This window comes from Podarcis liolepis (assembly GCF_965112155.1).
Source record: "Podarcis liolepis genome assembly, chromosome: 1".
Classification (NCBI taxonomy): domain Eukaryota; kingdom Metazoa; phylum Chordata; class Lepidosauria; order Squamata; family Lacertidae; genus Podarcis; species Podarcis liolepis.
Window position 1 is genome coordinate 66065920 of NC_139554.1, and position 13201 is coordinate 66079120.

Genomic DNA, 13201 nt, shown 5'->3' on the forward strand with positions numbered 1-13201 from the left:
CGAGGGGAACAAACGTCTATTGTATGCCCGGGAATCTGATGGTTTATATAGACTGTATTTTCGCACCTACTCCCAATCCCCTATAAACTGCACAGTAGCACAGTCAAGCCAGGGGTTGAGGAATGTAAGGCCACATTCTGGATGTGTCCACATGGCGCACAGAATTCTGGGACACCTGAATTTTGCTGATGTAATTAAGACAAAGAATATTGTCGATGGCCTCAACTTAAAACCATGCAAATTCTTTATGCAGTGTCTATCCTGTTGCAAGAATAAGATTAAGGTTGCACGCAAGGGTAGGTGCTCAGATAGGAAAGTAACTGAGCCATTTGAGCGTGTACATTGTGATTTAGTTGGGCCACTCCCACCCTCATTAGGAGGTTCAAAGTACTGGCTCACTCTGATAGACCAGTATAGTAGATATTGTTGGACTTATGCAATAGCTGAGAAGTCCCAAGCATTTGAGAAGTACAAGGTTTTTTGCAACTGGGTAAAAACGCACTTTAACAAACCTATTAAGAACCTGTTTTCTGACCGGGGCGGAGAATTTGTTTCTGAGGATTTTGAGAGATTCCTGGAAGCGCAGGGGACTACTCATGAGTTATCTTGCCCCCGAAGTCCCTGGCAAAATGGGCTTGTTGAAGTTGTGCAGCGTGACCTGCAGGCAGGGGTTAAAACTTATCTGCATGATGCTAATCTGCCCAAAGTCTTTTGGGCTGAAGCGCTCCAAGCTTTTTGTTATGTTAGAAATCGCAGTTATCATTCTGGTTTAGATGTCACCCCCTATGAGAAGTTGTTTAAAAAACGCCCTAATCTGAAATACCTACGTATTTGGGGTTCAGATGTAATTATGCATTATCCTGCTAAGCAGAAATTGGGTGAGCGTAGTGTCCAGGGAAAATTAATGGGCTACCAGCAGGGGGCGTACAGAATTTACATACCAGCAACTGGCAAATTTCATATTACCAGAAGCATGATACAAACTGTAAATTGGAATGGAGTTGCTGTTTTCCAAGATACTAATGGTATAGATAATACTGAGGAAGAAGAGGAAGCAGGAGCAGCAGCAGCAGGAAATGGTGCTTCTGAATTAATGGGAAAAGACAAAAAGCCTGTTGAATCTGATAATTTGTTTGATTTAAAGTCGCAGGCACCCAAGGGGAGGTTAGATTCTCTTGAGTTTTCTGACCGTGAGCTTAGCCTACAGGCACCTCTTCAGTCTGACAATGATGATTTACAACCTGAAACTAGTAGTTCACTGAGTCCCATTAAGTCTGAGGAGTCTGACTCTCCTTCCGGACTGAGACGTTCAGATAGAAAGAGGCAGAAGCCACAACGTTTCGCAGATGAACACTTTAATACTGTGTATGCCAATAAGGCGGTTTTTGAGCCAAAAAGCTACAATGATGTTCAGAATTTACCTAAGCACCAAGCTGTAAATTGGTATAAAGCTATGAACTCTGAGATAACTTCTTTAAAAGAGCATAACACTTGGTCTCTTGTACCACAAACCCCAGATATGAGACTTATTGATTCAAAATGGGTTTATAGAGTTAAAATGAATGACAAAAATGAAGTTGTAAGGTACAAGGCAAGACTAGTTGCTAGGGGCTTTCAACAAATTCCAGGCGAAGATTATGATTTGTGCTATTCACCAAGTGTAAAATATGAAACAGTTAAGCTTTTGTTAAAAGATGCATCACAACGTGGACATTCTGTTTATCACCTAGATATAAAAACCGCATATTTGTTTGCAGATTTAAAAGAACAAATTTTTATGCGTGTCCCTGAAGGCATAGACGCTGCTGAAGGTTTGGTATGCAAATTAAATAAATCCCTTTATGGTCTGCACCAAAGTGGAAGGAATTGGCACCAAACTTTAGCAAAAGAATTGCTAGATATTGGTTTTTCACAAGGAAAGGCAGACAATTGTGTGTTTATAAAGGAAAGGGCAAACTCTGTAACAAAAATATGTGTGTATGTAGATGACGTGTTAATTTCTACAAAAACTAAACAGGAATATGAACAGGTAGTTTCACAGTTACAGAAGAAATTTGATGTGGTGGAATTAGGCATAGCTAAAAATTACTTATCCATGCAAATTGAGAAAGGCAAAAATGGATCTTTTCTGGTTCATCAAACTGCAAAAATTGATGATCTTGTTGAAATGCTATGTTTAGAAAATGCAAATGGGAAGGAAACGCCTATGGTGTGTGGTTTCACCTTTACAGGTGAAGATAAGCCATTTCCTAACAAAACTTTGTATCGTTCTGCTATAGGCAAGCTAAATTTCATTCAAAGAATCTCAAGACCAGATATAACTTATGCTTTTCACTTTCTGGCAAAATTTGTGGAAAAGCCCACTATGCAATGTTTCTCTGCTCTTAAGAGAGTGGTAATGTACCTTAAACACACCAAACATTATAGGTTGCAGTTTACATCCAGTATTGATAAAGGTTTTGAAATTTTCTGCGATGCATCTCATGCAGTAGAACAAAATAATTGCAGGGGTGTGTCTGGTATGGTGTTTTGTTATAACGGTTGTCCATTTGAATGGAAGTCCCAGACACAAACCATTATTTGTCTCTCTACAACAGAGAGTGAATTATGTGCATGCGTTCAGGCCACTCGTGATGTAGAATGGTATCTGCAAGTATTTGCAGACCTACAGATGCAAGTAACACTACCAGTAAAAGTTTACCTTGATTCCCAGAGTGGACTTGCTATCCTGTGTTCAGAGACTAATACGCAGCGCACTAGAGTCTTAAGATTACGTTTAGAATTTGTAAAGAAACTAATTGCTGATGAAATGGTTGTATTTAAATATGTTCCAGGTGACAATCAAATTGCGGACATTTTTACTAAAGCACTTCCAAAGGTTACACATGAAAAACATGTACAAAGTATGCTTTATGTTTTTGTTCCACAATGATGAACCGCAGGGGAAATGTTGAATGGTTTCTTTAAATGTAAAGGTTCATCATTATTCCACTCCATGTGTATGTCTTTAAGGGGCCGGAGCAAGGGCCAGAGCAAACTAACGAGACCCAGCTCTACAGCTGTGAAACATAGCAGGTGCTGCTGAGTTGTATTTGATTAAGGCGTGTCAGCATTTGGCTAGAGTATATAAGGAGCAGCACCTAGCTCTCCCATTACCCTGGGGGATGGGTTGGTGGTTGGGTCATGTTTGTTTGTTAATATATTTAGTGTTAATGGAGTTTTTGTTTTTCTTATTAAAACCTTCTCTAAGTACTTTTTGAGTCCCTTCTTTTTAATGCATGATCTCCCCAGCAAGCTCTCTGCAGCGTTACCATACTGCAAAAAGCTAACACCAAAGACTCCATCCAGTGGTGCAGTTTGGTAGTTGAAGACTCTGGAATTAATGATATTGTGGAGACCACCTTGAGATGGCAATGGTCGTTATTTGGCTTGTGTCAACATGTAGCAAGGCAACATGTCAAGGAAGTAAACAAGGAACATATCAAGGAAATAAACAATTATCTGACTTTTAGAAGACATCTGAAGGCAGCCCTGTTTAGGAAAGTTTTTAATGATTGATGTTTTATTGTGTTTTTAATATTCTGTTGGGAGCCGCCCAGTGTGGCTGGGGAAACCTAGCTAGATGGGCAGGGTAGAAGTAATAAATTATTATTATTATTATTATTATTATTATTATTATTATTATTATTATTAACCCTCCTGCCAGTTCTCCTTAAGTGGGATCCCAAGGGCACCACTGACTCCATCCACCAGACAGTCACAAACCACCTGCCTTATTCTATAACATTTTTATTTCCAAGTAAGTGTCACTGAATGTATTTATTTATTCTTTATTTATTAAATTTCTATACTTCCCTTCACCCTCGGATAACCAGGCAATTTGTCAGTAGTGCTTACTTTCGAGTAACCACACATAGGATCGGGCTGCTGTGCAACACATCTTCTTCTTTTTCTTCTTTTATTTGCTTTGGGGGGCATCTCTTTAGCTTTGTGCGGTTTTATAAACCGCCCTGCGGTCTTCGAATGAAGGGCGCTCTAGAAATTTAATAAATAATGATAAATCCTTCAAATAACAAATGATACCCCCTTCTTCGTGATGCTGCCAAAGTTTGCCCTTCGGAAACTTCAAGCCTTGCGGGAGGCTCGGAGGTAAGGGCGGCTTTGACACGTGTCCCTCTACTCAGGGGTCCTCTGCCCCGGGGGAGGCTTTTTAAGGAGGGCATTCCGCCTCCGCGGAGTTTCTATAGACTGGGGCACGGATTTCGGTGATCGGTTCCCAAAGCACCTCCCGTTCGATCCGCCCAGTGGGGAACACTCCCCACCACACACACACACACACACGTGTCTTGGCGCCGGCGCCGCGCAGCCACCCACGCACCCTTGCTCCGCTATTTCGCCGACCCCTGCGAAGAGAGCTCGGCTGCCTAAGTAAACATCGCCGAGCTGCTAATCACAAGGTCTGAAACAAAACAGCACTTCACTTCGGATCTGGGCAAGATCAGTCCTCCTCCTCCTCCTCCTGCTCTCCTTCGCATCGGCTAAGGTGGTCCTTGAGATCGAGCCGCTTCCCTCCCTTCTCTCGCTTTTCCTCCGCGCACCGGGGGAGCAGCCGGGGGGTCGGGCACCCATCTCGGGCTGCAGCCGAGCGCAAGCTGCGTTGCTTAGTTCCTGGCTTGGCTTTCTCCGGAGAAAAGAAGAGGGGAAGAGAGCGCGCGGAGGGGAGGGGGGATCTTTCCCTTGCCCTCGCTTCCAAGCTGCCCATGCTGCGATTTTTATTTCTCTCTCGCCGCCCCAGCCAGATCTAACCATTGCCTCTTTGTCGAGTCTGCTCCCCTCCCCGCCACCTTCCGCAAAGTTGCTGTCGTCGTCGGGGTTTGAGAGCGCCCCAGGATGGGGCTTGATCCTGCAGCCCCTCGCCAGTCTCCCGGGTACTGGCGAGCCTTGCCGCTGCTGGCGTGCGCTTTCCCCTTGGTGACATTCGCTTCCTTCGCCGACGAGACCTTAGAGAGAGCCCCCAAATCCGAAGGCTACTGCAGCCGGATCCTGCGAGCCCAAGGCACGAGGCGAGAGGGATATAATGAATTTAGCCTCCGCGTGGAAGGCGATCCGGATTTCTACAAGCCCGGAAACAGTTACAGAGGTGAGTGGGGCTGGCCGCTTCCAAAGGGCGCAGCAAGTGTCGGGCAACTAACCGGGATGGTGGGCGGGGGGGGGGGGAGAGGTCTTCCTCTCTGGACGGAGGCAACTTGCTGCGATGCACGACGCTGGTTAGGGGGGTGGGTTGCTTTGCTACGCAAATAAGGAGCAACACTTGTTCTGTTTTTTAAATCGAGTTTGTGTGTGTTGCTATCTCTCCCTCCCCACCCCCTTAATGCTTGCTAACGGGGGTAAAAGGAAGCCCTGTTCTACGACGCAGCACCCAGACTTGCTCTTTTCACCTTAATTGCCCCTTGCACTTTTCCAGCGTTGCGCCTGGAAATTATTTCACTTGGCAGAAGATACTTAATAGGCTGCTAGTGGTCTTGCTGTGAGACAGGAAAAGGAATAGGACTAGAGAGCAGATGGGCCAAGGAAAGGCACCAGCTTTCCTCACAGTTTTCACTTAGGTCCCAGGCTAACTACTTGGCTTTTATGCTACTTGTAATTCCTGCCCTGCGAAAGCACTCTGCATGCCCTCAGGAGCACTCAGGATGAGCCCTGGCACTGAAAACATCCAAGAAGTAAAAAAAATGGCAAGTGGATGAAGGAAAAAGAGTCGCACCTACCCCTGGCAGCAAGTGTCCTGAGGGTGAATATTCTACAAAATGTTGCTCAGAGGTTTCCTATAGTTTTCTCAGAATCAGAGTGTCTCCTTATAATAGGGGAAATATCTACAAATCACGTTTTCAGCTTGGACAGCAGATTATTGTTAAGATAATAATATCTAACTTCCCTAGCAGGGCACTTCACCCCCCCCCCCATGATTATTATTTTAAAATATTTTGGGAAAATATTTAAGCCCACCTTGAATGCGCCCTTGAGCAAAAGTGTCAGATCTCATTAACATTGCAAACTCATTAACCTAATTACCTTGTGGTAGCCCCAACTTTTGAAGTAGGCATCTTCCCCCACCCCCACAACCTAAAGTAAGTGAAAGAGCATCCTTCTTCTCCCATGAGGCAAATCCAGACAGGATTATATTCTTAGGAAAGGGAATGTTATCCACTTGTGAATATTTGGGGTATGTTTTTTTTTTAACAGTTGGAAGGAAAATGTGTTGAATAAAAGAAATAAAGCTGAATCTACATGTAAAACAACCACCATACCCTAAATTATTCTCCATGAACAGGTGACCAGCTAAACTTTGAGTTTGCAACTCTTTTCTGTGCCAAGTCAACTTGGCATCTGCCTATTTGGTTTCTTAATGGCCTGGAAATATTCTTGCAAAGGTTTGAAAATTACTCGCAGTGAAAAGTTCTACAGAGTATTGTTTTTAGTTGCCAAGAAGGGTTTTTTGTTTCTTGGATCTGGAGGGGAAAATAGACTTTCAAATAAACTTCCAGAACAAACTTGGAGGAAATATGAAGTTTTTGCCAGCAGAATGCAATCAAATAATCATTTGCACACACATTTACGAGTGGTAAAAGTTTTCGGATTCTGATCTCTGGCTCATTAGAGGATGTGACACTGGAAATTTAGCACACATTACTTGTAGTTTTCAAAGCTAAATTCTTCCAGATCCTCCTAAAACTTAGCCAGATGGGAGGAGCATGAGAAAATGTTGTAAGTATAACTTTATGTTTCCTACAGCAGTTTAATGTTGTCACTTAGCTTTATTTTTATTAACTGTCACAAGAATTTAACAAGTCTCTCTCATGCAACATGAAATGACATCACACAGTCTGGGGGAAAAATCTTTCCTAGGCTTAGTTGTTTGGTTTTTTTAAAAAAGTAATAACAGTGATCTTAGAAAATATCTGTCTTATCTGAACAAAATCTGTGTAAGAGGCAAAGCTGATTAATTAAGGACAAACTGAGGCTTTGTTGCCTATAAATTACCAGGAAGCAAGAAATACTGGGCAGAAGATGCTGAGAAAGACAGCTGAGTTATAGCCAAAGATTCAGCAAATGATGTTAACAGGGACTGAGAGCATTAGTGGGGGAGAGGGGGAACCTCCTGGTGCCAAATCCTTAGTCTATTTCTTATGTGTTTTTGTCACTGTGTGGGGTTTCTGGTAGAAGGCTTTGCCACCTGGAGCTGTTCTTCAAACAGAAAGAGCAAGCATGATTTTCCTGTTCACAACTGCTACTTCTCTTTGGATGAGCACAGGGGTGAAGTGGTTTTTAACCATGGGAAGAAGATTCACACTTTTGCAGGGAGAGGAATCAACACATGGCAGAGCTGGCAGAGGGAGGTGGCCACTTCAGGCAGATGACTTGTTGGTTATTTAATTGATTGTTGCTGGATATGTGCTGCCAAGGAGATGAAGAGGTGCTTGTGGGATTTTGTGCCTTGGGTCCACCTTGTCTTGGTGGAGGGCACCATTTGCTGCTCCACCTCAGGCAGCAAAATATCACGGGATGGCCTGGAACTTGGGACAAGTTGTTTTCCCGCCTAGCAGATGCTTCACACAACTGATTTCCCCTTTGGCCAATAGTTCGGTCTCCATGGGGCAGGATGTGTCTGGAAAATGTTCCTTGGAAGAGTTCACCACACATTTCTCTCTTTACTAGCAGGTGTTCAGGACATGTTGATAATCTGTGCTGCCTTGTTTGCATTCATGGGCTCAAAAGGGATTCTGTCATGTGGAGGGTAGAAAACATGGCCACATGTGGAAAGGTGCAGCTTGTAAAACAACTGTCAGTGTTCTGTGGTGCCTTTTGTCCTTTCTGAGGAGGGTGGCCATATGTCCTACTTTACAGAGGACACTCCTTGATTTGAAGGGCTTAAAGATAAAGAACCATTAAACGGGGGAGAGCAGAGAGGGCCTAGGAATTGCCCATCAACAGTTAGCATCTGGACAGCAGACTAAGCAGGCACATGTCTTATCTAGCCTTCCCTACTATCCTTATATGTATTGTATTTCTATTTAAGTTATACTCGTTGTTTCTAAATTTGCACCTATACATACGGCTTTTTCTGTAACAGTACCCACCAGTACAGAGTACCATGACCTCTTTCTTTGCTGCCCATGGCAGCCATTTTCTGTTGGCACCCATGACACTTTTATCAGTATATCAGCACCTCATTTTTTATTTTTTATTACCAAAAGCAAAGCAATTATTCATATAATTAGTGGGTGCACATTTTAGGCAACACTGAGTCCCATCCAGTTTGTTCTCCCTCTCTTACACTTCTTCTTTGGAGGCAATATGTAAAGGGCCACTGAAATAATTTTGTGCAGATGAGAAAAGCCTCCTTCTTGTCAGTGTACTTGATTTATTTTAGCATTCTCACCAAAATACACTCCCTGGGATTCCAGGGTGGGGTGTGGATAGCCATTTAAACTACTATTTAAATGCAGTGCCTATATGTGCTTTATGTGGTATCTGTAGTGATTGCATTGTTTCAGAAGCAATAGGAGAGATGAGATAAGCCTAAAAGAGTTGTCTTCAGCTGAGAGCATGAGGAGGGTAAGGTAGGAAAGTTCCTTCTCTGCCTGTTCCTCAACCTCCCAGGTCTTCCTTTGCCTGAAGCATGACAAAAGTCTAAGGCTGCAATGTTATGTACATGTAACTGGGAGTAGGTGCAACTGAACACAGTGGGACTTATGCTCAAGCAAATTAAATATGCATATGATTGTGCTGTGGAGTCTACATTTGGGTCCCCGTTATCCTCTTGCCTGCTGTATCCAAGGTAGCTCTCTCAATTCTTTCAGTTAAGTGGCAGAGGAAGTCGTTGCCAGCTCTTTTGATTTTCCTTTTAGCATCATGAGTGTAGGTGTTTTCCTAACACTCTGCCTGCTAAAACTTTGACACTCTTAGCAATAGTTTAGAAAATCATTTTTCATTTTATGATTGTAGGTAAAAAGCATTAAAATATGGCTGCAGATTGAACCCTCTCCTCCTGAAACTAAAAGATACATAAGTACCTGTAATAAACAATTCCTGAGCTTTGCTTTTTTACAAGCTTTCTGTTCTAGTCCTGTCTCACAGAGCTGCCAAATTTGCATATACAGTGGTACCTTGGTTCTCGAACGTAATCCATTCTGGAAGTCCGTTCGACTCCTGAAACCGTTCGAAAACCAAGGCGCAGCTTCTGATTGGCTGCAGGAGCTTCCTGCACTCAAGCAGAAGCCACGTCTGATGTTTGGCTTCCAAAAAAAGTTCGAAAACCGGGTTTTCGGTGTTTGGGAGGCAATTTGTTTGTCAACTAAGCCGTTTGAGAACCAAGGTTTGACTGTAAAGACAGTAACAAAGAATAATCCCACAGGATCAGAGCAAAGGCCTATCTAGTCCAGCATCATGTCACCCACAGTGGCCAATTCATAAGCAAAAGCACTCTCTTGTTCATGATCTGGTATTCAGTGACATACTGCCTCTGATGGTGGAGGTAATATATAGCCCTTATGACTTGTAGCCATTGATATCCTTGTTTTTCATGAATTTATCTACTCCTATCAGCTCAGCCAGCATGGCTATTGAACAGGGACTGATGGGAATTGGAGTCCAACAACTTCTGGAGAGCCACAATTTCTGCGCCCCGGTACCATCCCATCAGTGTTGGGGCAAAGGGCAGGAAAGTAGTATTACACTCTTATGTGTGGCACCCACCATATTATGCTCTTCCTACTGAGATTAAGATGGCTCCAAAGATAGGTGTTTCCATCAAGTGAAAACCAAGTGTTTCCTGATGCCCAGTGTCCTAGTTACTGTGCTGTGTTTGAGTCATCCGTTTTAATGGATTTTATCTTATTTTAATATATTAAAAACTACTTTGGCATTTTGCTACAAATGAAAATCAGTACATAATTTTTAAAAGATTAAATAACTGTGGGAGTTTTGATTTTCTAGAACTGTGAGCAGCAATTCTGAAACCGAAGCAGAGAGAGGCTCACTCATAGTTCATCCTGACTCCCACCCCTTTAATAGACATGGGACTGTGCCTGAGCACAGCAACATATGCAGCAACAATTGTGTGGGGGCCTCCTTCCTATGGTGTGATCTAATGCTGCTAAGGGTTACAATGGGGTTAATCAATCTACATTGGTGGGCTTAATGGCATAGGTCTCTCTGCAAATAGAGGCTTCTTGGAAGGGAGAGTGTTGAAGGAGAAAAATACTCGCCATTTGCTGCATCCACAGGGTTACATAGCGTCATTGACACATAGCCCCACCTTTAGGTATGTGAGATAGCATCACAGAAAAGCAGCCAGCTAACAGTGGCTGTGTAAGAAGGCACAACATTTTGAGTAACCATCCACAACTGTTGATGTCACTATCAAAGGTGGGTAGGGAGCTTTAATGGAGAGGAGCATGTATGAAAATCCCTTTGACTCAGCAGCTTTATGTTCAGAAACCATTGGATACATCCTTACGTCTGAAAGTACTTTCAATTTCAGATTTTAAAAACTCAGTGCTTAGATAAGCTTGGGGCTTTGGCCGGGGTGGGGTCAGAAATATCTTAGCATGAAAAGAGCCCTGCTGGATCCGTCCAAAGGACCACCTAAGCCTCTCTGCTCATTGTGGCAAACCAGATGCCCATGGGAAGACCATAAGCAGAACCAAAACATGTCAGAACTCTCCGCACCTTCTGTTTCCAGCAACTGGTATTCAGAGGCATACTTCAACAGTGGAGGTAGAACATAGTCATTGTGGCTAAGAGTTATGGAAGAACCTTATCCTCCATGAATTTGTCTAATATTTTAAAGCCATCCAAGTTGGTAGCCATTACCATACCTTGTGGTAGCAAACTCCCCAGTTTAACTATGCAGTGTGTGAAGATGTATTATATTTTGTCTGTCTTGAATCTTCCAAAATTCACCATCTATTTTTCCTCTTTTACTATTTGTCTAATAATAATTATTTATACCCCACTCATCTGGCTGGGTTTGTCCAGCCACTCTAGGCAGGTTACAGCATATATAAAAACACAAAGCATTAAAAACTTCCCAGCCTTCAGATGTCTTCTAAAAGTTGTGTGGTTCTTTATCTCTTTGAGATTTGAAGGGAGGGTGTTCCCCAGGGAGGGTGCCACTACCAAGAAGTCCCTCTTCTTGGTTCTGTGTAACTTCGCTTCTCGCAGTGATGGAACCAGCAGAAGACCATCAGAGGAGGACCTCAGTATCTGGGCTGAGCCATGGGGGTGGAGACATTCTGTCAGGTATACTGGAATGTCCAGCCTGACAAAGAGTTGTCTACATATCACATGATGAACCTTGCATATAGAAAGCATGCTGGTCCTAACAAAAGGGGTCACTTGGCTGTCTTTGTGATTGGATTTTGTTTTGCTTGGATTTGTTTCACACCCTGGTTTGGATCATCAGATATAAATTTGGCCCCAGTTCTACACATTGCTTACCTTTTCTGAACCCCTGAATGGAAGATCAGAGAACTGGGTTTCTCATAATAGCCTTTCTCTAAAGGAAGAGCAAGAAATGAGTACAATAAATAAAATAAATGATCTGGAAGGTTTGACACATTTTACTTTACATGCATAAATTTGTAAGTCACCAAGACAGACACAGAACATTAATTTAGATGTGCAGTTCACAAGGGGCTTGAGTGGGGGAAACCAGGAGGGTTGGCTTGCTGAGCACTGGTCAAACCCTGATGCAGGGCTGATGGGTTGTGTATGGCTTAGGCTGCAATCCTATGCATACTTGGTTGGGAGTAAGTTCCACTGAAATGATTAAGAGGGACCTCTCCTAGGGAAAAGCGCCAATTGGCCTAATTGCTTGGAGTTATAATGTGGAGTTGGGGGCCGTGAGATAGAGGCTATTGTAGAAACCCTACTAGAAATAATAGTTGGCAAACTTTTCCCAATTTGGGTGCTGTATCAGTTGCAATGCACTTTTCTCTCGATTACATACTGGCATGATATTGTACATGAGTACATGGATGGAAATAATAATTGCTAGTTTGTAATTGTGAGTCTGCCGTTTAAAAAGAACACAGCATTACTATCAAATGCAGAAACTTTTAAGTATGAATACACTGGGAGTATTTGTTTGATTTTAGTATTCATGTATTCAGATTTTGCCCTATAACCAGGAGAACTAGGGAAATGGGATGGGGGGCTAATAACCAGGAGACTCGTGTAGTCAAATGACTCTGGACGGCTGTAGCACTGACTTCCACAATGTGATAAAATTAGGAGGCTTGCCATATAAATCATGAGCACTAGATGCTCACCTACTCATGAAAGAGAATGCTAAAATGAGAACACATAAAATTATTCCCATAAGCAGAAAAATTTAGATCGTACTGAAGAGTCCCTTTTATTGGTTTATATTAAACTGGAATAATACACTAGTTCCATCAGAGTGTTGAACACTGGTTTGAATTCTCCACTGTATACATTCTTTTTAATAGAATAAACTGTGATCTGCAACCAGTTTAGTTAAGCGTTATGCAATCAATCTGCCGGGAATTCGCAAGTAATTTTGTCCATAGAAAGTGTTTTAGTTTTATTTCAAAGTGGGTCCTCCCCTGCCTAAAAAGTAACCAACAAACAACTCCTCTTTGACAATTTGATGTGACATTTTGGTTTATTGTGGTCTCTTCTGAAAAAGCAGTATGAAAACTGAAGTACATTGTTTAGTACAGAGTAGAAAAAAATATGGGGAGAGAGATCCATTCCCTTCGGCAATGCACTTTTGACATTTTGCCTAGCTTTGCATTAGTCAGTGCTACTGTGGCTTTGTTGTATAAAGGAAGGGAATTAAGCATTTATCTGTGTAGCTGTGATCCCATCACATTTCTCTGTAGGAGGAACAAATGTGAATCCTACTAACTAAGAAGGGATTTATACAAGAAGGGGTGGAAATGGATATTGACCTAATGAACCACTGCCATAACATACTAATTCTGTTTGCTGAGTTTAGCTTCTACTGAGATTGTACTTGTTTTCAGGAGTGATATTCCACTAAGATTTGCTCAGAATAGACCTATTGAAATTAATGGGCATAACTTAGTCAAGCTCATTGATTTTAATGGGTCTACTCTACATTACTTTTATGTGGTGATTTTCCCCCCCCCCACGTGCTTTTTCCAACCATTCT

General features: G+C 42.5%; 1 protein-coding gene across 1 annotated transcript in view; it reads left to right on the forward strand.

Annotated features, from left to right (window-relative positions):
* Positions 1 to 4230: 4230 nt before the first annotated feature.
* The window catches only part of SPON1 (spondin 1), a 276621-nt gene continuing 267650 nt past the window's right edge, over positions 4231 to 13201 (forward strand). The window contains exon 1 of the mRNA XM_083463706.1: positions 4231 to 5140. Coding sequence (XP_083319832.1) covers positions 4891 to 5140 — 250 coding nt within the window. The 5' untranslated portion in view covers positions 4231 to 4890. The remainder of the gene's footprint in view (positions 5141 to 13201) is intronic.